The sequence below is a fragment of the Oncorhynchus mykiss genome, chromosome 7 (genome assembly GCF_057628025.1).
Source record: "Oncorhynchus mykiss isolate SJ-2025 chromosome 7, ASM5762802v1, whole genome shotgun sequence".
In the NCBI taxonomy this organism is placed as follows: domain Eukaryota; kingdom Metazoa; phylum Chordata; class Actinopteri; order Salmoniformes; family Salmonidae; genus Oncorhynchus; species Oncorhynchus mykiss.
In genome coordinates, this window is record NC_143028.1 from 37560877 (window position 1) to 37584371 (window position 23495).

The window sequence follows — 23495 nt, forward strand, 5'->3', positions numbered from 1 at the left end:
GCAGTGGGTGAGAGGAAGGGGTAGAGGAAGGGATAGAGGGAGGAAGCAGTGGGTGAGAGGAAGGGATAGAGGAGGGAAGCAGTGGGAGTGAGGAAGGGATAGAGGGAAGAAGCAGTGGGTGAGAGGAAGGGATAGAGGGAAGAAGCAGTGGGTGAGAGGAAGGGATAGAGGGAAGAAGCAGTGGGTGAGAGGAAGGGATAGAGGAGGGAAGCAGTGGGTGAGAGGAAGGGATAGAGGAAGGAAGCAGTGGGTGAGAGGAAGGGATAGAGGAAGGGATAGAGGAGGGAAGCAGAGGGTGAGAGGAAGGGATAGAGGAGGGAAGCAGTGGGTGAGAGGAAGGGATAGAGGAGGGAAGCAGTGGGTGAGAGGAAGGGATAGAGGAAGGGATAGAGGGAGGGATAAAGGAAGGGATAGAGGAGGGAAGCAGTAGGTGAGAGGAAGGGATAGAGCAAGGGATAGAGGGAGGGATAGAGGAGGGGATAGAGGGAGGAAGCAGAGGGTGAGAGGAAGGGCTAGAGGAAGGGATAGAGGAAGAGATAGAGGAAGGAATAGAGGGAGGGATAGAGGAAGGGATAGAGGGAAGAAGCAGTGGGTGAGAGGAAGGGATAGAGGAGGGACGCAGTGGTGAGAGGAAGGGATAGAGGAAGGTATAGAGGGAGGAAGCAGTGGGTGAGAGGAAGGGATAGAGGGAGGGAAGCAGTGGGTGAGAGGAAGGGATAGAGGAAGGGATAGAGGGAGGGATAGAGGAAGGGATAGAGGGAGGAAGCAGTGGGTGAGAGGAAGGGATAGAGGAAGGGATAGAGGGAGGAAGCAGTGGGTGAGAGGAAGGGATAGACGAGGGAAGCAGTAGGTGAGAGGAAGGGATAGAGGAAGGGAAGCAGTGGGTGAGAGGAAGGGATAGAGGGAGGGAAGCAGTGGGTGAGAGGAAAGGATAGAGGAAGGGATAGAGGGAGGGATAGAGGAGGGATAGAGGAGGGAAGCAGTGGGTGGGAGGAAGGGATAGAGGAAGGGTTAGAGGGAGGAAGCAGTTGGTGAGAGGAAGGGATAGAGGAGGGAAGCAGTGGGTGAGAGGAAGGGATAGAGGAAGGGAAGCAGTGGGTGAGAGGAAGAGATAGAGGAGGGAAGCAGTGGGTGAGACGAAGGGATAGAGGAAGGGATAGAGGAGGGAAGCAGTGGGTGAGAGGAAGGGATAGAGGAGGGAAGCAGTGGGTGAGATGAAGGGATAGAGGGAAGAAGCAGTGGGTGAGAGGAAGGGATAGAGGGAAGAAGTAGAGGGTGAGAGGAAGCGATAGAGGGAAGAAGCAGTGGGTGAGAGGAAGGGATAGAGGGAGGAAGCAGTGGGTGAGAGGAAGGGATAGAGGGAGGAAGAAGTGGGTGAGAGGAAGGGATAGAGGGAGGAAGCAGTGGGTGAGAGGAAGGGATAGAGGGAGGAAGCAGTGGGTGAGAGGAAGGGATAGAGGGAGGAAGAAGTGGGTGAGAGGAAGGGATAGAGGGAGGAAGCAGTTGGTGAGAGGAAGGGTTAGAGGAGGGAAGCAGTGGGTGAGAGGAAGGGATAGAGGAAGGGAAGCAGTGGGTGAGAAGAAGGGATAGAGGAGGGAAGCAGTGGGAGAGAGGAAGGGATAGAGGAAGGGATAGAGGAGGGAAGCAGTGGGTGAGAGGAAGGGATAGAGGAGGGAAGCAGTGGGTGAGAGGAAGGGATAGAGGAAGGGGTAGAGGGAGGAAGCAGGGGGTGAGAGGAAGGGATAGAGGAGGGAAGCAGTGGGTGAGATGAAGGGATAGAGGGAAGAAGCAGTGGGTGAGAGGAAGGGATAGAGGGAAGAAGCAGTGGGTGAGAGGAAGAGATAGAGGGAAGAAGCAGTGGGTGAGAGGAAGGGATAGAGGGAGGAAGCAGTGGGTGAGAGGAAGGGATAGAGGGAAAAGAAGTGGGTGAGAGGAAGGGATAGAGGCAGGAAGCAGTGGGTGAGAGGAAGGGATAGAGGGAGGAAGCAGTGGGTGAGAGGAAGGGATAGAGGGAGGAAGCAGTGGGTGAGAGGAAGGTATAGAGGAAGGAAGCAGTGGGTGAGATGAAGGGATAGAGGAAGGTATAGAGGGAGGAAGCAGTGGGTGAGAGGAAGGGATAGAGGAGGGAAGCAGTGGGTGAGAGGAAGGGATAGAGGAAGGGAGAGAGGAAGGGATAGAGGGAAGAAGCAGTGGGTGAGAGGAAGGGATAGAGGAGGGAAGCAGTGGGTGAGAGGAAGGGATAGAGGAGGGAAGAAGTGGGTGAGAGGAAGGGATAGAGGGAGGGAAGCAGTGGGTCAGAGGAAGGGATAGAGGAAGGGATAGAGGGAGGGATAGAGGAAGGAAGCAGTGGGTGAGAGGAAGGGATAGAGGAGGGAAGAAGTGGGTGAGAGGAAGGGATAGGGGGAGGGAAGCAGTGGGTGAGAGGAAGGGATAGAGGAAGGGATAGAGGAAGGGATAGAGGGAGGAAGAAGTGGGTGAGAGGAAGGGATAGAGGAGGGAAGCAGTGGGTGTGAGGAAGGGATAGAGGGAAGAAGCAGTGGGTGAGAGGAAGGGATAGAGGGAAGAAGCAGTGAGTGAGAGGAAGGGATAGAGGGAAGAAGCAGTGGGTGAGAGGAAGGGATAGAGGAGGTAAGCAGTGGGTGGGCGGAAGGGATAGAGGGAGGAAGCAGTGGGTGAGAGGAAGGGATAGAGGAAGGGATAGAGGAAGGGATAGAGGGAGGGATAGAGGAAGGGACAGAGCGAAGAAGCAGTGGGTGAGAGGAAGGGATAGAGGAGGGAAGCAGTGGGTGAGAGGAAGGGATAGAGGAGGGAAGCAGTGGGTGTGAGGAAGGGATAGAGGGAAGAAGCGGTGGGTGAGAGGAAGGGATAGAGGGAAGAAGCAGTGGGTGAGAGGAAGGGATAGAGGAAGGGATAGAGGGAAGAAGCAGTGGGTGAGAGGAAGGGATAGAGGAGGTAAGCAGTGGGTGAGCGGAAGGGATAGAGGGAGGAAGCAGTGGGTGAGAGGAAGGGATAGAGGAAGGGATAGAGGAAGGGATAGAGGGAGGGATAGAGGAAGGGATAGAGCTAAGAAGCAGTGGGTGAGAGGAAGGGATAGATGAGGGAAGCAGTGGGTGAGAGGAAGGGATAGAGGAGTGAAGCAGTGGGTGAGAGGAAGGGATAGAGGGAGGGATAGAGGAAGGAAGCAGTGGGTGAGAGGAAGGGATAGAGGAAGGGATAGAGGGAGGAAGCAGTGGGTGAGAGGAAGGGATAGAGGAGGGAAGCAGTGGGTGAGAGGAAGGGATAGAGGAAGGGATAGAGGGAGGAAGCAGTGGGTGAGAGGAAGGGATAGAGGAGGGAAGCATTGGGTGTGAGGAAGGGATAGAGGGAAGAAGCAGTGGGTGAGAGGAAGGGATAGAGGGAAGAAGCAGTGGGTGAGAGGAAGGGATAGAGGGAAGAAGCAGTAGGTGAGAGGAAGGGAAAGAGGAGGGAAGCAGTGGGAGAGAGGAAGGGATAGAGGAAGGAAGCGGTGGGTGAGAGGAAGGGATAGAGGAAGGGATAGAGGAGGGAAGCAGAGGGTGAGAGGAAGGGATAGAGGAGGGAAGCAGTGGGTGAGAGGAAGGGATAGAGGAGGGAAGCAGTGGGTGAGAGGAAGGGATAGAGGAAGGGATAGTGGGAGGGATAGAGGAAGGGATAGAGGAGGGAAGCAGTGGGTGAGAGGAAGGGATAGAGGAAGGGATAGAGGGAGGGATAGAGGAATGGATAGAGGGAGGAAGCAGTGGGTGAGAGGAAGGGATAGAGGAAGGGATATAGGGAGGGATAGAGGAAGGAATAGAGGGAAGAAGCAGTGGGTGAGAGGAAGGGATAGAGCAGGGAAGCAGTGGGTGAGAGGAAGGGATAGAGGAAGGTATAGAGGGAGGAAGCAGTGGGTGAGAGGAAGGGATAGAGGGAGGGAAGCAGTGGGTGAGAGGAAGGGATAGAGGAAGGGATAGAGGGGGGGATAGAGGAAGGGATAGAGGAGGGAAGCAGTGGGTGAGAGGAAGGGATAGAGGAAGGGAAGCAGTGGGTGAGAGGAAGGGATAGAGGGAGGGAAGTAGATAGTGAGAGGAAAGGATAGAGGAAGGGATAGAGGGAGGGATAGAGGAAGGGATAGAGGAGGAAAGCAGTGGGTGAGAGGAAGGGATAGAGGAGGGAAGCAGTGGGTGAGAGGAAGGGATAGAGGAAGGGAAGCAGTGGGTGAGAGGAAGGGATAGAGGGAGGGAAGTAGATAGTGAGAGGAAAGGATAGAGGAAGGGATAGAGGGAGGGATAGAGGAAGGGATAGAGGAGGAAAGCAGTGGGTGAGAGGAAGGGATAGAGGAAGGGATAGAGGGAGGAAGCAGTTGGTGAGAGGAAGGGATAGAGGAGGGAAGCAGTGGGTGAGAGGAAGGGATAGAGGAGGGAAGCAGTGGGTGAGAGGAAGGGATAGAGGAGGGAAGCAGTGGGTGAGAGGAAGGGATAGAGGAAGGGATAGAGGGAGGGATAGAGGAAGGGATAGAGGAGGGAAGCAGTGGGTGAGAGGAAGGGATAGAGGAAGGGATAGAGGGAGGGATAGAGGAGGGGATAGAGGGAGGAAGCAGAGGGTGAGAGGAAGGGATAGAGGAAGGGATAGAGGAAGGGATAGAGGAAGGAATAGAGGGAGGGATAGAGGAAGGGATAGAGGGAAGAAGCAGTGGGTGAGAGGAAGGGAAAGAGGAGGGAAGCAGTGGTGAGAGGAAGGGATAGAGGAAGGTATAGAGGGAGGAAGCAGTGGGTGAGAGGAAGGGATAGAGGGAGGGAAGCAGTGGGTGAGAGGAAGGGATAGAGGAGGGAAGCAGTGGTGAGAGGAAGGGATAGAGGAAGGTATAGAGGGAGGAAGCAGTGGGTGAGAGGAAGGGATAGAGGGAGGGAAGCAGTGGGTGAGAGGAAGGGATAGAGGAAGGGATAGAGGGAGGGATAGAGGAAGGGATAGAGGGAGGAAGCAGTGCGTGAGAGGAAGGGATAGAGGAGGGACGCAGTGGTGAGAGGAAGGGATAGAGGAAGGGATAGAGGGAGGAAGCAGTGGGTGAGAGGAAGGGATAGAGGAGGGAAGCATTGGGTGTGAGGAAGGGATAGAGGGAAGAAGCAGTGGGTGAGAGGAAGGGATAGAGGGAAGAAGCAGTGGGTGAGAGGAAGGGATAGAGGGAAGAAGCAGTGGGTGAGAGGAAGGGAAAGAGGAGGGAAGCAGTGGGAGAGAGGAAGGGATAGAGGAAGGAAGCAGTGGGTGAGAGGAAGGGATAGAGGAAGGGATAGAGGAGGGAAGCAGAGGGTGAGAGGAAGGGATAGAGGAGGGAAGCAGTGGGTGAGAGGAAGGGATAGAGGAGGGAAGCAGTGGGTGAGAGGAAGGGATAGAGGAAGGGATAGTGGGAGGGATAGAGGAAGGGATAGAGGAGGGAAGCAGTGGGTGAGAGGAAGGGATAGAGGAAGGGATAGAGGGAGGGATAGAGGAATGGATAGAGGGAGGAAGCAGTGGGTGAGAGGAAGGGATAGAGGAAGGGATATAGGGAGGGATAGAGGAAGGAATAGAGGGAAGAAGCAGTGGGTGAGAGGAAGGGATAGAGCAGGGAAGCAGTGGGTGAGAGGAAGGGATAGAGGAAGGTATAGAGGGAGGAAGCAGTGGGTGAGAGGAAGGGATAGAGGGAGGGAAGCAGTGGGTGAGAGGAAGGGATAGAGGAAGGGATAGAGGGGGGGATAGAGGAAGGGATAGAGGAGGGAAGCAGTGGGTGAGAGGAAGGGATAGAGGAAGGGAAGCAGTGGGTGAGAGGAAGGGATAGAGGGAGGGAAGTAGATAGTGAGAGGAAAGGATAGAGGAAGGGATAGAGGGAGGGATAGAGGAAGGGATAGAGGAGGAAAGCAGTGGGTGAGAGGAAGGGATAGAGGAGGGAAGCAGTGGGTGAGAGGAAGGGATAGAGGAAGGGAAGCAGTGGGTGAGAGGAAGGGATAGAGGGAGGGATGTAGATAGTGAGAGGAAAGGATAGAGGAAGGGATAGAGGGAGGGATAGAGGAAGGGATAGAGGAGGAAAGCAGTGGGTGAGAGGAAGGGATAGAGGAAGGGATAGAGGGAGGAAGCAGTTGGTGAGAGGAAGGGATAGAGGAGGGAAGCAGTGGGTGAGAGGAAGGGATAGAGGAGGGAAGCAGTGGGTGAGAGGAAGGGATAGAGGAGGGAAGCAGTGGGTGAGAGGAAGGGATAGAGGAAGGGATAGAGGGAGGGATAGAGGAAGGGATAGAGGAGGGAAGCAGTGGGTGAGAGGAAGGGATAGAGGAAGGGATAGAGGGAGGGATAGAGGAGGGGATAGAGGGAGGAAGCAGAGGGTGAGAGGAAGGGATAGAGGAAGGGATAGAGGAAGGGATAGAGGAAGGAATAGAGGGAGGGATAGAGGAAGGGATAGAGGGAAGAAGCAGTGGGTGAGAGGAAGGGATAGAGGAGGGAAGCAGTGGTGAGAGGAAGGGATAGAGGAAGGTATAGAGGGAGGAAGCAGTGGGTGAGAGGAAGGGATAGAGGGAGGGAAGCAGTGGGTGAGAGGAAGGGATAGAGGAGGGAAGCAGTGGTGAGAGGAAGGGATAGAGGAAGGTATAGAGGGAGGAAGCAGTGGGTGAGAGGAAGGGATAGAGGGAGGGAAGCAGTGGGTGAGAGGAAGGGATAGAGGAAGGGATAGAGGGAGGGATAGAGGAAGGGATAGAGGGAGGAAGCAGTGCGTGAGAGGAAGGGATAGAGGAGGGACGCAGTGGTGAGAGGAAGGGATAGAGGAAGGGATAGAGGGAGGAAGCAGTGGGTGAGAGGAAGGGATAGAGGAGGGAAGCAGTAGGTGAGAGGAAGGGATAGAGGAAGGGAAGCAGTGGGTGAGAGGAAGGGATAGAGGGAGGGAAGCAGTGGGTGAGAGGAAAGGATAGAGGAAGGGATAGAGGGAGGGATAGAGGAAGGGATAGAGGAGGGAAGCAGTGGGTGAGAGGAAGGGATAGAGGAAGGGATAGAGGGAGGAAGCAGTTGGTTAGAGGAAGGGATAGAGGAGGGAAGCAGTGGGTGAGAGGAAGGGATAGAGGAAGGGAAGCAGTGGGTGAGAGGAAGAGATAGAGGAGGGAAGTAGTGGGTGAGACGAAGGGATAGAGGAAGGGATAGAGGAGGGAAGCAGTGGGTGAGAGGAAGGGATAGAGGAAGGGATAGAGGGAGGGATAGAGGAAGGAAGCAGTGGGTGAGAGGAAGGGATAGAGGTAGGGATAGAGGGAGGAAGCAGTGAGTGAGAGGAAGGGATAGAGGAGGGAAGCAGTGGGTGAGAGGAAGGGGTAGAGGAAGGGATAGAGGGAGGAAGCAGTGGGTGAGAGGAAGGGATAGAGGAGGGAAGCAGTGGGAGTGAGGAAGGGATAGAGGGAAGAAGCAGTGGGTGAGAGGAAGGGATAGAGGGAAGAAGCAGTGGGTGAGAGGAAGGGATAGAGGGAAGAAGCAGTGGGTGAGAGGAAGGGATAGAGGAGGGAAGCAGTGGGTGAGAGGAAGGGATAGAGGAAGGAAGCAGTGGGTGAGAGGAAGGGATAGAGGAAGGGATAGAGGAGGGAAGCAGAGGGTGAGAGGAAGGGATAGAGGAGGGAAGCAGTGGGTGAGAGGAAGGGATAGAGGAGGGAAGCAGTGGGTGAGAGGAAGGTATAGAGGAAGGGATAGAGGGAGGGATAAAGGAAGGGATAGAGGAGGGAAGCAGTAGGTGAGAGGAAGGGATAGAGGAAGGGATAGAGGGAGGGATAGAGGAGGGGATAGAGGGAGGAAGCAGAGGGTGAGAGGAAGGGCTAGAGGAAGGGATAGAGGAAGAGATAGAGGAAGGAATAGAGGGAGGGATAGAGGAAGGGATAGAGGGAAGAAGCAGTGGGTGAGAGGAAGGGATAGAGGAGGGACGCAGTGGTGAGAGGAAGGGATAGAGGAAGGTATAGAGGGAGGAAGCAGTGGGTGAGAGGAAGGGATAGAGGGAGGGAAGCAGTGGGTGAGAGGAAGGGATAGAGGAAGGGATAGAGGGAGGAAGCAGTGGGTGAGAGGAAGGGATAGAGGAAGGGATAGAGGAAGGAATAGAGGGAGGGATAGAGGAAGGGATAGAGGGAAGAAGCAGTGGGTGAGAGGAAGGGATAGAGGAGGGAAGCAGTGGTGAGAGGAAGGCATAGAGGAAGGTATAGAGGGAGGAAGCAGTGGGTGAGAGGAAGGGATAGAGGGAGGGAAGGAAGCAGTGGGTGAGAGGAAGGGATAGAGGAAGGGATAGAGGGAGGGATAGAGGAAGGGATAGAGGGAGGAAGCAGTGCGTGAGAGGAAGGGATAGAGGAGGGACGCAGTGGTGAGAGGAAGGGATAGAGGAAGGGATAGAGGGAGGAAGCAGTGGGTGAGAGGAAGGGATAGAGGAGGGAAGCAGTAGGTGAGAGGAAGGGATAGAGGAAGGGAAGCAGTGGGTGAGAGGAAGGGATAGCGGGAGGGAAGCAGTGGGTGAGAGGAAAGGATAGAGGAAGGGATAGAGGGAGGGATAGAGGAAGGGATAGAGGAGGGAAGCAGTGGGTGAGAGGAAGGGATAGAGGAAGGGTTAGAGGGAGGAAGCAGTTGGTTAGAGGAAGGGATAGAGGAGGGAAGCAGTGGGTGAGAGGAAGGGATAGAGGAAGGGAAGCAGTGGGTGAGAGGAAGAGATAGAGGAGGGAAGTAGTGGGTGAGACGAAGGGATAGAGGAAGGGATAGAGGAGGGAAGCAGTGGGTGAGAGGAAGGGATAGAGGAAGGGATAGAGGGAGGGATAGAGGAAGGAAGCAGTGGGTGAGAGGAAGGGATAGAGGTAGGGATAGAGGGAGGAAGCAGTGAGTGAGAGGAAGGGATAGAGGAGGGAAGCAGTGGGTGAGAGGAAGGGGTAGAGGAAGGGATAGAGGGAGGAAGCAGTGGGTGAGAGGAAGGGATAGAGGAGGGAAGCAGTGGGAGTGAGGAAGGGATAGAGGGAAGAAGCAGTGGGTGAGAGGAAGGGATAGAGGGAAGAAGCAGTGGGTGAGAGGAAGGGATAGAGGGAAGAAGCAGTGGGTGAGAGGAAGGGATAGAGGAGGGAAGCAGTGGGTGAGAGGAAGGGATAGAGGAAGGAAGCAGTGGGTGAGAGGAAGGGATAGAGGAAGGGATAGAGGAGGGAAGCAGAGGGTGAGAGGAAGGGATAGAGGAGGGAAGCAGTGGGTGAGAGGAAGGGATAGAGGAGGGAAGCAGTGGGTGAGAGGAAGGGATAGAGGAAGGGATAGAGGGAGGGATAAAGGAAGGGATAGAGGAGGGAAGCAGTAGGTGAGAGGAAGGGATAGAGGAAGGGATAGAGGGAGGGATAGAGGAGGGGATAGAGGGAGGAAGCAGAGGGTGAGAGGAAGGGCTAGAGGAAGGGATAGAGGAAGAGATAGAGGAAGGAATAGAGGGAGGGATAGAGGAAGGGATAGAGGGAAGAAGCAGTGGGTGAGAGGAAGGGATAGAGGAGGGACGCAGTGGTGAGAGGAAGGGATAGAGGAAGGTATAGAGGGAGGAAGCAGTGGGTGAGAGGAAGGGATAGAGGGAGGGAAGCAGTGGGTGAGAGGAAGGGATAGAGGAAGGGATAGAGGGAGGGATAGAGGAAGGGATAGAGGGAGGAAGCAGTGGGTGAGAGGAAGGGATAGAGGAAGGGATAAAGGGAGGAAGCAGTGGGTGAGAGGAAGGGATAGACGAGGGAAGCAGTAGGTGAGAGGAAGGGATAGAGGAAGGGAAGCAGTGGGTGAGAGGAAGGGATAGAGGGAGGGAAGCAGTGGGTGAGAGGAAAGGATAGAGGAAGGGATAGAGGGAGGGATAGAGGAGGGATAGAGGAGGGAAGCAGTGGGTGGGAGGAAGGGATAGAGGAAGGGTTAGAGGGAGGAAGCAGTTGGTGAGAGGAAGGGATAGAGGAGGGAAGCAGTGGGTGAGAGGAAGGGATAGAGGAAGGGAAGCAGTGGGTGAGAGGAAGAGATAGAGGAGGGAAGCAGTGGGTGAGACGAAGGGATAGAGGAAGGGATAGAGGAGGGAAGCAGTGGGTGAGAGGAAGGGATAGAGGAGGGAAGCAGTGGGTGAGATGAAGGGATAGAGGGAAGAAGCAGTGGGTGAGAGGAAGGGATAGAGGGAAGAAGTAGAGGGTGAGAGGAAGAGATAGAGGGAAGAAGCAGTGGGTGAGAGGAAGGGATAGAGGGAGGAAGCAGATGGTGAGAGGAAGGGATAGAGGGAGGAAGAAGTGGGTGAGAGGAAGGGATAGAGGGAGGAAGCAGTGGGTGAGAGGAAGGGATAGAGGGAGGAAGCAGTGGGTGAGAGGAAGGGATAGAGGGAGGAAGAAGTGGGTGAGAGGAAGGGATAGAGGAGGGAAGCAGTGGTGAGAGGAAGGGATAGAGGAAGGTATAGAGGGAGGAAGCAGTGGGTGAGAGGAAGGGATAGAGGGAGGGAAGCAGTGGGTGAGAGGAAGGGATAGAGGAAGGGATAGAGGGAGGGATAGAGGAAGGAATAGAGGGAGGGATAGAGGAAGGGATAGAGGGAAGAAGCAGTGGGTGAGAGGAAGGGATAGAGGAGGGAAGCAGTGGTGAGAGGAAGGGATAGAGGAAGGTATAGAGGGAGGAAGCAGTGGGTGAGAGGAAGGGATAGAGGAAGGGATAGAGGGAGGGATAGAGGAAGGGATAGAGGGAGGAAGCAGTGCGTGAGAGGAAGGGATAGAGGAGGGACGCAGTGGTGAGAGGAAGGGATAGAGGAAGGGATAGAGGGAGGAAGCAGTGGGTGAGAGGAAGGGATAGAGGAGGGAAGCAGTAGGTGAGAGGAAGGGATAGAGGAAGGGAAGCAGTGGGTGAGAGGAAGGGATAGAGGGAGGGAAGCAGTGGGTGAGAGGAAAGGATAGAGGAAGGGATAGAGGGAGGGATAGAGGAAGGGATAGAGGAGGGAAGCAGTGGGTGAGAGGAAGGGATAGAGGAAGGGATAGAGGGAGGAAGCAGTTGGTTAGAGGAAGGGATAGAGGAGGGAAGCAGTGGGTGAGAGGAAGGGATAGAGGAAGGGAAGCAGTGGGTGAGAGGAAGAGATAGAGGAGGGAAGCAGTGGGTGAGACGAAGGGATAGAGGAAGGGATAGAGGAGGGAAGCAGTGGGTGAGAGGAAGGGATAGAGGAAGGGATAGAGGGAGGGATAGAGGAAGGAAGCAGTGGGTGAGAGGAAGGGATAGAGGTAGGGATAGAGGGAGGAAGCAGTGAGTGAGAGGAAGGGATAGAGGAGGGAAGCAGTGGGTGAGAGGAAGGGGTAGAGGAAGGGATAGAGGGAGGAAGCAGTGGGTGAGAGGAAGGGATAGAGGAGGGAAGCAGTGGGAGTGAGGAAGGGATAGAGGGAAGAAGCAGTGGGTGAGAGGAAGGGATAGAGGGAAGAAGCAGTGGGTGAGAGGAAGGGATAGAGGGAAGAAGCAGTGGGTGAGAGGAAGGGATAGAGGAGGGAAGCAGTGGGTGAGAGGAAGGGATAGAGGAAGGAAGCAGTGGGTGAGAGGAAGGGATAGAGGAAGGGATAGAGGAGGGAAGCAGAGGGTGAGAGGAAGGGATAGAGGAGGGAAGCAGTGGGTGAGAGGAAGGGATAGAGGAGGGAAGCAGTGGGTGAGAGGAAGGGATAGAGGAAGGGATAGAGGGAGGGATAAAGGAAGGGATAGAGGAGGGAAGCAGTAGGTGAGAGGAAGGGATAGAGGAAGGGATAGAGGGAGGGATAGAGGAGGGGATAGAGGGAGGAAGCAGAGGGTGAGAGGAAGGGCTAGAGGAAGGGATAGAGGAAGAGATAGAGGAAGGAATAGAGGGAGGGATAGAGGAAGGGATAGAGGGAAGAAGCAGTGGGTGAGAGGAAGGGATAGAGGAGGGACGCAGTGGTGAGAGGAAGGGATAGAGGAAGGTATAGAGGGAGGAAGCAGTGGGTGAGAGGAAGGGATAGAGGGAGGGAAGCAGTGGGTGAGAGGAAGGGATAGAGGAAGGGATAGAGGGAGGGATAGAGGAAGGGATAGAGGGAGGAAGCAGTGGGTGAGAGGAAGGGATAGAGGAAGGGATAGAGGGAGGAAGCAGTGGGTGAGAGGAAGGGATAGACGAGGGAAGCAGTAGGTGAGAGGAAGGGATAGAGGAAGGGAAGCAGTGGGTGAGAGGAAGGGATAGAGGGAGGGAAGCAGTGGGTGAGAGGAAAGGATAGAGGAAGGGATAGAGGGAGGGATAGAGGAGGGATAGAGGAGGGAAGCAGTGGGTGGGAGGAAGGGATAGAGGAAGGGTTAGAGGGAGGAAGCAGTTGGTGAGAGGAAGGGATAGAGGAGGGAAGCAGTGGGTGAGAGGAAGGGATAGAGGAAGGGAAGCAGTGGGTGAGAGGAAGAGATAGAGGAGGGAAGCAGTGGGTGAGACGAAGGGATAGAGGAAGGGATAGAGGAGGGAAGCAGTGGGTGAGAGGAAGGGATAGAGGAGGGAAGCAGTGGGTGAGATGAAGGGATAGAGGGAAGAAGCAGTGGGTGAGAGGAAGGGATAGAGGGAAGAAGTAGAGGGTGAGAGGAAGAGATAGAGGGAAGAAGCAGTGGGTGAGAGGAAGGGATAGAGGGAGGAAGCAGTGGGTGAGAGGAAGGGATAGAGGGAGGAAGAAGTGGGTGAGAGGAAGGGATAGAGGGAGGAAGCAGTGAGTGAGAGGAAGGGATAGAGGGAGGAAGCAGTGGGTGAGTGGAAGGGATAGAGGGAGGAAGAAGTGGGTGAGAGGAAGGGATAGAGGGAGGAAGCAGTTGGTGAGAGGAAGGGATAGAGGACGGAAGCAGTGGGTGAGAGGAAGGGATAGAGGAAGGGAAGCAGTGGGTGAGAAGAAGGGATAGAGGAGGGAAGCAGTGGGAGAGAGGAAGGGATAGAGGAAGGGATAGAGGAGGGAAGCAGTGGGTGAGAGGAAGGGATAGAGGAGGGAAGCAGTGGGTGAGAGGAAGGGATAGAGGAAGGGGTAGAGGGAGGAAGCAGGGGGTGAGAGGAAGGGATAGAGGAGGGAAGCAGTGGGTGAGATGAAGGGATAGAGGGAAGAAGCAGTGGGTGAGAGGAAGGGATAGAGGGAAGAAGCAGTGGGTGAGAGGAAGAGATAGAGGGAAGAAGCAGTGGGTGAGAGGAAGGGATAGAGGGAGGAAGCAGTGGGTGAGAGGAAGGGATAGAGGGAAAAGAAGTGGGTGAGAGGAAGGGATAGAGGCAGGAAGCAGTGGGTGAGAGGAAGGGATAGAGGGAGGAAGCAGTGGGTGAGAGGAAGGGATAGAGGGAGGAAGCAGTGGGTGAGAGGAAGGTATAGAGGAAGGAAGCAGTGGGTGAGATGAAGGGATAGAGGAAGGTATAGAGGGAGGAAGCAGTGGGTGAGAGGAAGGGATAGAGGAGGGAAGCAGTGGGTGAGAGGAAGGGATAGAGGAAGGGAGAGAGGGAGTTATAGAGGAAGGGATAGAGGGAGGAAGCAGTGGGTGAGAGGAAGGGATATAGGAAGGGATAGAGGAAGGGATAGAGGGAAGAAGCAGTGGGTGAGAGGAAGGGATAGAGGAGGGAAGCAGTTGGTGAGAGGAAGGGATAGAGGAGGGAAGAAGTGGGTGAGAGGAAGGGATAGAGGGAGGGAAGCAGTGGGTCAGAGGAAGGGATAGAGGAAGGGATAGAGGGAGGGATAGAGGAAGGAAGCAGTGGGTGAGAGGAAGGGATAGAGGAGGGAAGAAGTGGGTGAGAGGAAGGGATAGGAGGAGGGAAGCAGTGGGTGAGAGGAAGGGATAGAGGAAGGGATAGAGGAAGGGATAGAGGGAGGAAGAAGTGGGTGAGAGGAAGGGATAGAGGAGGGAAGCAGTGGGTGTGAGGAAGGGATAGAGGGAAGAAGCAGTGGGTGAGAGGAAGGGATAGAGGGAAGAAGCAGTGGGTGAGAGGAAGGGATAGAGGGAAGAAGCAGTGGGTGAGAGGAAGGGATAGAGGAGGTAAGCAGTGGGTGGGCGGAAGGGATAGAGGGAGGAAGCAGTGGGTGAGAGGAAGGGATAGAGGAAGGGATAGAGGAAGGGATAGAGGGAGGGATAGAGGAAGGGACAGAGCGAAGAAGCAGTGGGTGAGAGGAAGGGATAGAGGAGGGAAGCAGTGGGTGAGAGGAATGGATAGAGGAGGGAAGCAGTGGGTGAGAGGAAGGGATAGAGGAAGGGATAGAGGGAAGAAGCAGTGGGTGATAGGAAGGGATAGAGTGAAGAAGCAGTGGGTGAGAGGAAGGGATAGAGGGAAGAAGCAGTGGGTGAGAGGAAGGGATAGAGGAGGGAAGCAGTGGGTGAGAGGAAGGGATAGAGGGAGGAAGCAGTGGGTGAGAGGAAGGGATAGAGGGAGGAAGCAATGGGTGAGAGGAAGGGATAGAGGGAAGAAGCAGTGGGTGAGAGGAAGGGATAGAGGAGGGAAGCAGTGGGTGAGAGGAAGGGATAGAGGAAGGGATAGAGGGAGGAAGCAGTGGGTGAGAGGAAGGGATAGAGGAGGGCAGCAGTGGGTGAGAGGAAGGGATAGAGGGAGGAAGCAGTGGGTGAGAGGAAGGGATAGAGGAGGGAAGCAGTGGGTGACAGGAAGGGATAGAGGGAGGAAGCAGTGGGTGAGAGGAAGGGATAGAGGAAGGGATAGAGGAAGGGATAGAGGGAAGAAGCAGTGGGTGAGAGGAAGGGATAGAGGAGGGAAGCAGTGGGTGAGAGGAAGGGATAGAGGAGGGAAGAAGTGGGTGAGAGGAAGGGATAGAGGGAGGGAAGCAGTGGGTCAGAGGAAGGGATAGAGGAAGGGATAGAGGGAGGGATAGAGGAAGGAAGCAGTGGGTGAGAGGAAGGGATAGAGGAGGGAAGAAGTGGGTGAGAGGAAGGGATAGGGGGAGGGAAGCAGTGGGTGAGAGGAAGGGATAGAGGAAGGGATAGAGGAAGGGATAGAGGGAGGAAGAAGTGGGTGAGAGGAAGGGATAGAGGAGGGAAGCAGTGGGTGTGAGGAAGGGATAGAGGGAAGAAGCAGTGGGTGAGAGGAAGGGATAGAGGGAAGAAGCAGTGGGTGAGAGGAAGGGATAGAGGGAAGAAGCAGTGGGTGAGAGGAAGGGATAGAGGAGGTAAGCAGTGGGTGGGCGGAAGGGATAGAGGGAGGAAGCAGTGGGTGAGAGGAAGGGATAGAGGAAGGGATAGAGGAAGGGATAGAGGGAGGGATAGAGGAAGGGACAGAGCGAAGAAGCAGTGGGTGAGAGGAAGGGATAGAGGAGGGAAGCAGTGGGTGAGAGGAATGGATAGAGGAGGGAAGCAGTGGGTGAGAGGAAGGGATAGAGGAAGGGATAGAGGGAAGAAGCAGTGGGTGATAGGAAGGGATAGAGTGAAGAAGCAGTGGGTGAGAGGAAGGGATAGAGGGAAGAAGCAGTGGGTGAGAGGAAGGGATAGAGGAGGGAAGCAGTGGGTGAGAGGAAGGGATAGAGGGAGGAAGCAGTGGGTGAGAGGAAGGGATAGAGGGAGGAAGCAATGGGTGAGAGGAAGGGATAGAGGGAAGAAGCAGTGGGTGAGAGGAAGGGATAGAGGAGGGAAGCAGTGGGTGAGAGGAAGGGATAGAGGAAGGGATAGAGGGAGGAAGCAGTGGGTGAGAGGAAGGGATAGAGGAGGGCAGCAGTGGGTGAGAGGAAGGGATAGAGGGAGGAAGCAGTGGGTGAGAGGAAGGGATAGAGGAGGGAAGCAGTGGGTGACAGGAAGGGATAGAGGGAGGAAGCAGTGGGTGAGAGGAAGGGATAGAGGAAGGGATAGAGGAAGGGATAGAGGGAAGAAGCAGTGGGTGAGAGGAAGGGATAGAGGAGGGAAGCAGTGGGTGAGAGGAAGGGATAGAGGAGGGAAGAAGTGGGTGAGAGGAAGGGATAGAGGGAGGGAAGCAGTGGGTCAGAGGAAGGGATAGAGGAAGGGATAGAGGGAGGGATAGAGGAAGGAAGCAGTGGGTGAGAGGAAGGGATAGAGGAGGGAAGAAGTGGGTGAGAGGAAGGGATAGGGGGAGGGAAGCAGTGGGTGAGAGGAAGGGATAGAGGAAGGGATAGAGGAAGGGATAGAGGGAGGAAGAAGTGGGTGAGAGGAAGGGATAGAGGAGGGAAGCAGTGGGTGTGAGGAAGGGATAGAGGGAAGAAGCAGTGGGTGAGAGGAAGGGATAGAGGGAAGAAGCAGTGGGTGAGAGGAAGGGATAGAGGGAAGAAGCAGTGGGTGAGAGGAAGGGATAGAGGAGGTAAGCAGTGGGTGGGCGGAAGGGATAGAGGGAGGAAGCAGTGGGTGAGAGGAAGGGATAGAGGAAGGGATAGAGGAAGGGATAGAGGGAGGGATAGAGGAAGGGACAGAGCGAAGAAGCAGTGGGTGAGAGGAAGGGATAGAGGAGGGAAGCAGTGGGTGAGAGGAATGGATAGAGGAGGGAAGCAGTGGGTGAGAGGAAGGGATAGAGGGAAGAAGCAGTGGGTGATAGGAAGGGATAGAGGGAAGAAGCAGTGGGTGAGAGGACGGGATAGAGGGAGGGAAGCAGTGGGTGAGAGGAAGGGATAGAGGGAAGAAGCAGTGGGTGAGAGGAAGGGATAGAGGAGGGAAGCAGTGGGTGAGAGGAAGGGATAGAGGGAGGAAGCAGTGGGTGAGAGGAAGGGATAGAGGGAGGAAGCAATGGGTGAGAGGAAGGGATAGAGGGAAGAAGCAGTGGGTGAGAGGAAGGGATAGAGGAGGGAAGCAGTGGGTGAGAGGAAGGGATAGAGGAAGGGATAGAGGGAGGAAGCAGTGGGTGAGAGGAAGGGATAGAGGAGGGCAGCAGTGGGTGAGAGGAAGGGATAGAGGGAGGAAGCAGTGGGTGAGAGGAAGGGATAGAGGAGGGAAGCAGTGGGTGACAGGAAGGGATAGAGGGAGGAAGCAGTGGGTGAGAGGAAGGGATGGAGGAGGGAAGCAGTGGGTGAGAGGAAGGGATAGAGGAAGGTATAGAGGGAGGAGGCAGTGGGTGAGAGGAAGGGATACAGGGAGGAAGCAGTGGGTGAGAGGAAGGGATAGAGGAGGGAAGCAGTGGGTGAGAGGAAGGGATAGAGGAGGGAAGCAGTGGGTGAGAGGAAGGGATAGAGGAGGGAAGCAGTGGGTGAGAGGAGGGGATAGAGGAACGGATAGAGGGAGGGATAGAGGACGGGATAGAGGGAGGGAAGCAGTGGGTGAGAGGAAGGGATAGAGGGAAGAAGCAGTGGGCAGCTCAACCACCATGGAAAGTTCGAACAGGTCTCTGGACATAATGTTGTTTTTTTTCAAGGAACCAAAGGCGGACATTAGAATCTGTTTTTAACTAGCCAGGCTGGCGTGGGGGTTTACCTCAGGATGACCTCTAGCAGTGTGCTGGGATAAGCTTGAGGTGGCGAGGCAAGGGTCATGGGGTGTGTCAAGGGCTCGGCCTCAGCAGCGACCATGTTAATGATGACCGATGTCCTCCAATTAGACGTGCTGACAGGCCCTAAAGTGCTGTGTCATTAATCACGAGGGCCGCCTTGAACACCGAGAAAATCATGCCGTGATTTATAGCATAGCTAGCTCCTCTGTCTGTCTGTCCCCACATTTCTCTCTATCTCCATCTCTCTCTCTCCTCTCTCTCTCTCTCTCTCTCTCTCTCTCTCTCTCTCTCTCTCTCCTCGGCCTCTCTTCATCTCTTTCTCTCTCTCCTTCATGTCTCTCACTTTCTCTCTCCTCCAACTCTCTCTCTCTCTCTTCCGCCTCTCTTCATCTCTTTCTCCCTCTCCTTCATATCTCTCCATCTCTTTCTCTCTCTCCTTCATCTCTCTCCTCCCTCTCTCTCCATATCTTTCTCTCTCTTCAACTCTCTCTCTCTCCTCAATCTCCTTCTCTCTCCTCAATCTCTCTCCACCTCTTTCTCTCTCTCCTTCATCGCTCTCTCCTCCATCCCTCTCCATCTCTCCATCTCGTTCTCTATCCGCCTCTCCATCTCTCTCTCTCTCTCTCTCTCTCTCTCTCTCTCTCTCCTTCTTTCCTTTGTGCTTGGGTGACCTAGAGAATTCTTGGATCTTGGATTTGGTTCTGATAGCTAATCAATCAGGTGGCCTGGTACAGTTGCACAAAGCGGCGTGTGACCTGAACACCAACCCGGAAGGACTATTGACTGACCGTGACTGGGGGGGGGGGGGGGGGGGTGGTCTGTAGTTGACTGGTATTAACGGTGACAAGACAAACATGAAATCTGTCTGTCTCTGGTAGTTACTGTATAGCTACTTATGAATTGGTACTGGGAGCCTACATTGATTTGTGGCTGGGTGTTCCTTGGCCCTGCATTGTGTCATTGGACGAGGTAAAACACAAGGAGTGGTGCTGAAGTCCAGAGTTTGACTCAATCTCTTGGGAGGAGAGTAGGAGCTGCAGTCACTGTCACATGCACAGTAGACATGTGGGGTTAAATTACTCCGTAAACGATAAGGGTTAGGTACTTCCGTTTGAGTTAGTCATTTAAATTCACCAGGGTTCGGAAAGTTGAGGTTAGGTACTTCCGTTTGAGTTAGTCATTTAAATTCACCAGGGTTCGGAAAGTTGAGGTTAGGTACGAGGTACTCGACAGTTGGGGTGAGGGTACTTCAAGGTTTGACAGGTGAGGTTTAGGCATAGTTCGGGACAGTCAGGGTAGGTACTTCGGGGTTTGACAGGTGAGGTTTAGGCATAGTTCGGGACAGTCAGGGTAGGTACTTCGGGGTTTGACAGGTGAGGTTTAGGCATAGTTCGGGACAGGCAGGGTAGGTACTTCGGGGTTTGACAGGTGAGGTTTAGGCATAGTTCGGGACAGGCAGGGTAGGTACTTCGGGGTTTGACAGGTGAGGTTTAGGCATAGTTCGGGACAGGCAGGGTAGGTACTTCGGGGTTTGACAGGTGAGGTTTAGGCATAGTTCGGGACAGTCAGGGTAGGTACTTCGGGGTTTGACAGGTGAGGTTTAGGCATAGTTCGGGACAGGCAGGGTAGGTACTTCGGGGTTTGGGATTGGGTAGGCATACTCCAGGGTTTGACCGAATCTCTTGGTAGGACATTTAGTGGGAGCTTGGTCACATGCATGGTGCTGGTTCCAGCCCCGTAACACTCAACACTCAACAGTCACAGGAGTCTCAGAAGCGCACTAACACACACAGACAGCCCGCGTGCCTGTGACCAGGGTGACAACAAGACGTACAGGGGAGCAGGACGGGCAGGACTTGGGAGGACATACCGCTGTACTCACATAGTCTGATTCCGCTTTCGAATCATAGTACTCCATGTCGCTCTCCTGCGGCGGAAAAGAAAGGTGGAGAGAGAGGTGATGAGAGAAGATATAGCAGTGACTATGTCCTCGAGGCTCTTCCGCCGGTGTACGCTGTATGGAGATGTCAAGGTTATATTCAGACACACTAGACAGCATGAGAATATAATCAGCATCACAGGACACCGGGGAGGTAGTGCGATGAGAGATGGGGCTGTTGAATGTGGCAGATCTCTGAGACACGCTGTGTTCTAACGCAGCCGGGATGCTATCTAGTAGTGCTGTGACGCAATGGGAAATACGGGGTTGTATGCACGGCATGCCTTACTATGGTGCAGTGGTTGGTAGCTGGATTTAGGATGAGTATAGAGTGCTATATTGGGATATGAGTGGAATGTGCTAGCATTGTTCCCTAGCGCTCTTATCCACTGCCTATTGTCTGTCGAGTTCGTGGTAAACGGCAGCTCTCTCATCTCAGAGGAGAAAGAAAAGAGAGAGCGAGAGAACAGGACGGAAGCCAAGTTCATGGCAGCACACTCCCTGTATGCACCAACCCCCCCCCCGAGCCCAGCCCCACCACATGGTGCGGGCATGCCAGGGCTGTGTGCGGCGTGGTGCGGCTTCCGTCTGTGGGGCCCGCCTCATTACCATTTCGGAGGGAGCCTGGGTGAGGATGCGCACTCAAGGGCGCGGGGGTGACTGGCTCTCCCCCTGTGGAAGAGCTCTTGTCCAGCTCTGGCTCTCCCCCTGTGGAGGAGCTCTTGTCCTGCTCTGGCTCTCCCCCTGTGGAAGAGCTCTTGTCCAGCTCTGGCTCTCCCCCTGTGGAGGAGCTCTGGTCCTGCTCTGGCTCTCCCCCTGTGGAGGAGCTCTTGTCCAGCTCTGGCTCTCCACCTGTGGAGGAGCTCTTGTCCAGCTCTGGCTTTCCCCCTGTGGAGGAGCTCTTGTCCAGCTCTGGCTCTCCCCCGGTGGAGGAGCTCTGGTCCTACTCTGGCTGAGAGAGCCCTCCACACACACACACATGCCCACAACCGCCCACTGCTCTCTCACTCCTTCTCTTTCTCTCTACCACTGTCTTTTCCTCTTGCAGTCACCCACACTCTCTCACTCTCTCTCTCTCTTTAACTCTCTGTCTCTTCCCCTCTCTCTCTCTTCCACTCTCTCTCTCTTCCACTCTCTCTCTCTTCCCCTCTCTCTCTCTTCCACTCTCTCTCTATTCCACTCTCTCTCTTCCACTCTCTCTCTATTCCACTTTCACTCTCTTCCACTCTCTGTCTCTTCCACTCTCTCTCTCTTCCACTTTCTCTCTCAACCACTCTCTCTTCCACTCTCTATCTCTCTCTTCCACTCTCTCTCTCTTCCACTCTCTCTCTCAACCACTCTCTCTTCAACTCTATCTCTCTCTTCCACTCTCTCTTTCACTCTCTCTCTCTTCCACTCTCTCTCTCTTCCACTCTCTCTCTCAAATACTCTCTCTCTCTTCCACTCTCTCTCTCAACCACTCTCCCTCTCAACCACTCTCTCTCTCTTCCACTCTCTCTCTCTTCCACTCTCTCTCTATTCCACTTTCTCTCTCTTCCACTTTCTCTCTCTCTCTCTTCCACTCTCTCTCTCTCTTCCAATCTCTCTCTTCTACTCTCTCTCTCTTCCTCTCTCTCTCTCTCTTCCACTCTCTCTCTTTCACTCTCTATCTCTCTCTCTTCCACTCTCTCTCTCTTCCACTCTCTCTCTTTTCCTCTCTTTTCCTCTCTTCCACTATCTCTCTCCCACTCTATCTCTCTCTCTCTTCCACTCTCTCTCTCTCTTCCTCTCTCTCTTTGAGACACTCCAGACCACATGTGACCATGACCAGAGCCCAGGCTGACCTCCAGCACTAATCAGGGAGTCAGTCATCAGCCAACTAAGACCGGCTCAGCTCAGTCCCAAACAACCCACACAGACAGAAAGCCACACAGCCTGACTCAAACTCCTATTGACACTAAACATGAGACAGGCCTTGCCCGGACACCGCTCCTGTCCTTGGGAGCGGCAGAGGCCTCCGGACAGGGGAGCAGGGAAGGAAGAGAGCAGGGGAACCAAGTCGAGGCCTGTTGTCCTCCAGTACCAGAACACACTGACCCTGCCTCCTCTCTCTACTCAGCAGACATACATGATGTGGGTGGGCAGGGGAAGAAGGAGTAGAGGATGAGGGAAGGAGGTGGAGCTAGGGTAGTTGAGGGATGTAAACAGGAAGGCATAAATAGACAGTAGTAAAGATGTGAGTGGTGGGTGTGGAAAGCAAATATGAGCGGGGGGGGGGGGGCAGTCGGAGCTAAAAATAGCATGCCTAGCAGGCAGGGAGGCAGGAGGGAGGCAGCCAGCAGAGTTGTTGTGTCTCTAGTGATGGCGGTGGGATCTGTGTTTATACAGGTCCCCTACAGCATGTAGAGTGCTTGTATCGTAACAAGCACGGGAGGTCCTCTGTGCTCGTGCGTCGACGTGCCACCGTTCGCTGTACATGTTCCAATGACTTCCTGTGTTGTATGTTTCGGTGATTATCCCTCGGCGCTAAGACTGTTCCTCCGGGTAACTGGGTTCACGTCCTATTATCTCACAACGAGAGCGAGAGACTCGTGGGCTCTTCATACAGCGAAATGTACATTACACACGCGCGCGCTGACCCGCCCGCGCCCTAGGCCACTGTGACCCGTCAGATCCCCCTAGGCTGAATGGCCATCTGGTGTGGCTGGTCCCCGGTCTCTGAGGGCCCAGGGCCTGGGTTAAACACACATCTAATAAAGCACACTGCCAGCAATTACTCTCTCCCAGTGTAAACACACACACCGACGCAGGCACACGGCGCGCTCTCGTCGAGAACGGCACGCCAGCACGCATGCGCACAAATTCACACACACTCCCCCCCACACACACACACGCTCCCCCCCCACACACACACACTCCCCCCACACACACACGCAGCATTCACACAAAAACAAAATGGTATCAGTAAATGGAATCTATCTTGCTGGAGTGGACCAACACATTTCCAGCAGAATACAAACACTAAGGTCATGTGATCATCCCCAGCCCCTCCCGCCTCCTCACCCTTATCTCAATCTTCTTCTTTTCTCCACCCTCTCCCTAATCTCTCCTCCTCCTCTCCGCCCTCCCTGTCCTATCTTCATCTTTCCCCATCTCCCTCCCCTCGAAACCAGCCTTCTCTCCCAATTTCAGAATCGAGCGAATGCAGTGCAGTGGCAGGTTAGATGCCCACTGTTGCTATAGAAACGGTCCCCTTTGCTCTAGATTACGATGTGACTTTGTGTGTTTCCTCACCATGTCCACTGCTGTAGGTCTGCCCGTCTGTCTGACTGAACATGTCCCCCTGAATGGACCTCTATTGTTTCTCTTATCCACTATCAATAACTGGAACAAACGACAATTAATTCATTTTATATCTAATTCTACATCTGAGAAGTCTCATACGGGGGGATATTTTACCTTCTATCCCCTACAATAAGTACAAACAACAGAACAAGACAGGGATTATAACAATCCATAGAGCATATGAGAGTAAATAATAACAAACCATTGAGCATATGAGAGTAAATAATAACAATCCATAGAGCATATGAGAGTAAATAATAACAAAACATAGAGCATATGAGACACACACACACACACACACACTAACATCCTCACACACACACACACACACACAGCATTTATGCTGCTGCTGCCATACTGTTTATTATTATTATTATTATTTATCTTGCACTTTCTCCTAATCCCCTGGGTACATGTACGGTACATATCTACCTCAAACTGCTCCACTATCCCTGCCTATTGGACATGTGATACTGGCACGGACCCTGCACATAGCTTCCTCTCTAATTTCTTGTGTTTCCTTTCTCCTAGATTGTTTTACTGTTTCGATATTGATTACTGCACGGTCCGGTGGAGCAAGTTAACATTTCACTGTACTTGAGCATGTGATAATAGAACTTGAACACACGCACAATTATGACGAGTCACTGAGCAGAAACTGTGGGTGCTTTCCAGACCATGGTACTCCAGCAATCATCCCTAGCACCATGATCCTTAATGGAACCTGGCATTATATCACAAACACACACACACACACACACACACACACACACACACACACAAATATACTCTGACTCTGATATGCTGACTTTTCAGGAAGGACCTGCCAGAACGATAAGCCAACGTGATAGGTCTGCAGAAAGGAAGTGCCTATGTAAAGCCGACCTG

General features: G+C 54.1%; 1 protein-coding gene across 6 annotated transcripts in view; it reads right to left on the reverse strand.

Annotated features, from left to right (window-relative positions):
• The window catches only part of LOC110527806 (voltage-dependent calcium channel subunit alpha-2/delta-2), a 325465-nt gene that overhangs the window by 148893 nt on the left and 153077 nt on the right, over positions 1–23495 (reverse strand). For 3 of the 6 annotated variants that reach the window (XR_016497236.1, XM_036983281.2, XM_090240880.1), the window contains exon 5: positions 19227–19271. The exons of the other annotated variants lie outside the window; for them this stretch is intronic. Coding sequence is in view for 2 of the 3 variants with exons in the window: in XM_036983281.2 (XP_036839176.1) it covers positions 19227–19271 (45 nt within the window). In the remaining variant the exon portion in view is untranslated. The remainder of the gene's footprint in view (positions 1–19226; positions 19272–23495) is intronic. 6 annotated transcript variants of the gene reach the window in all.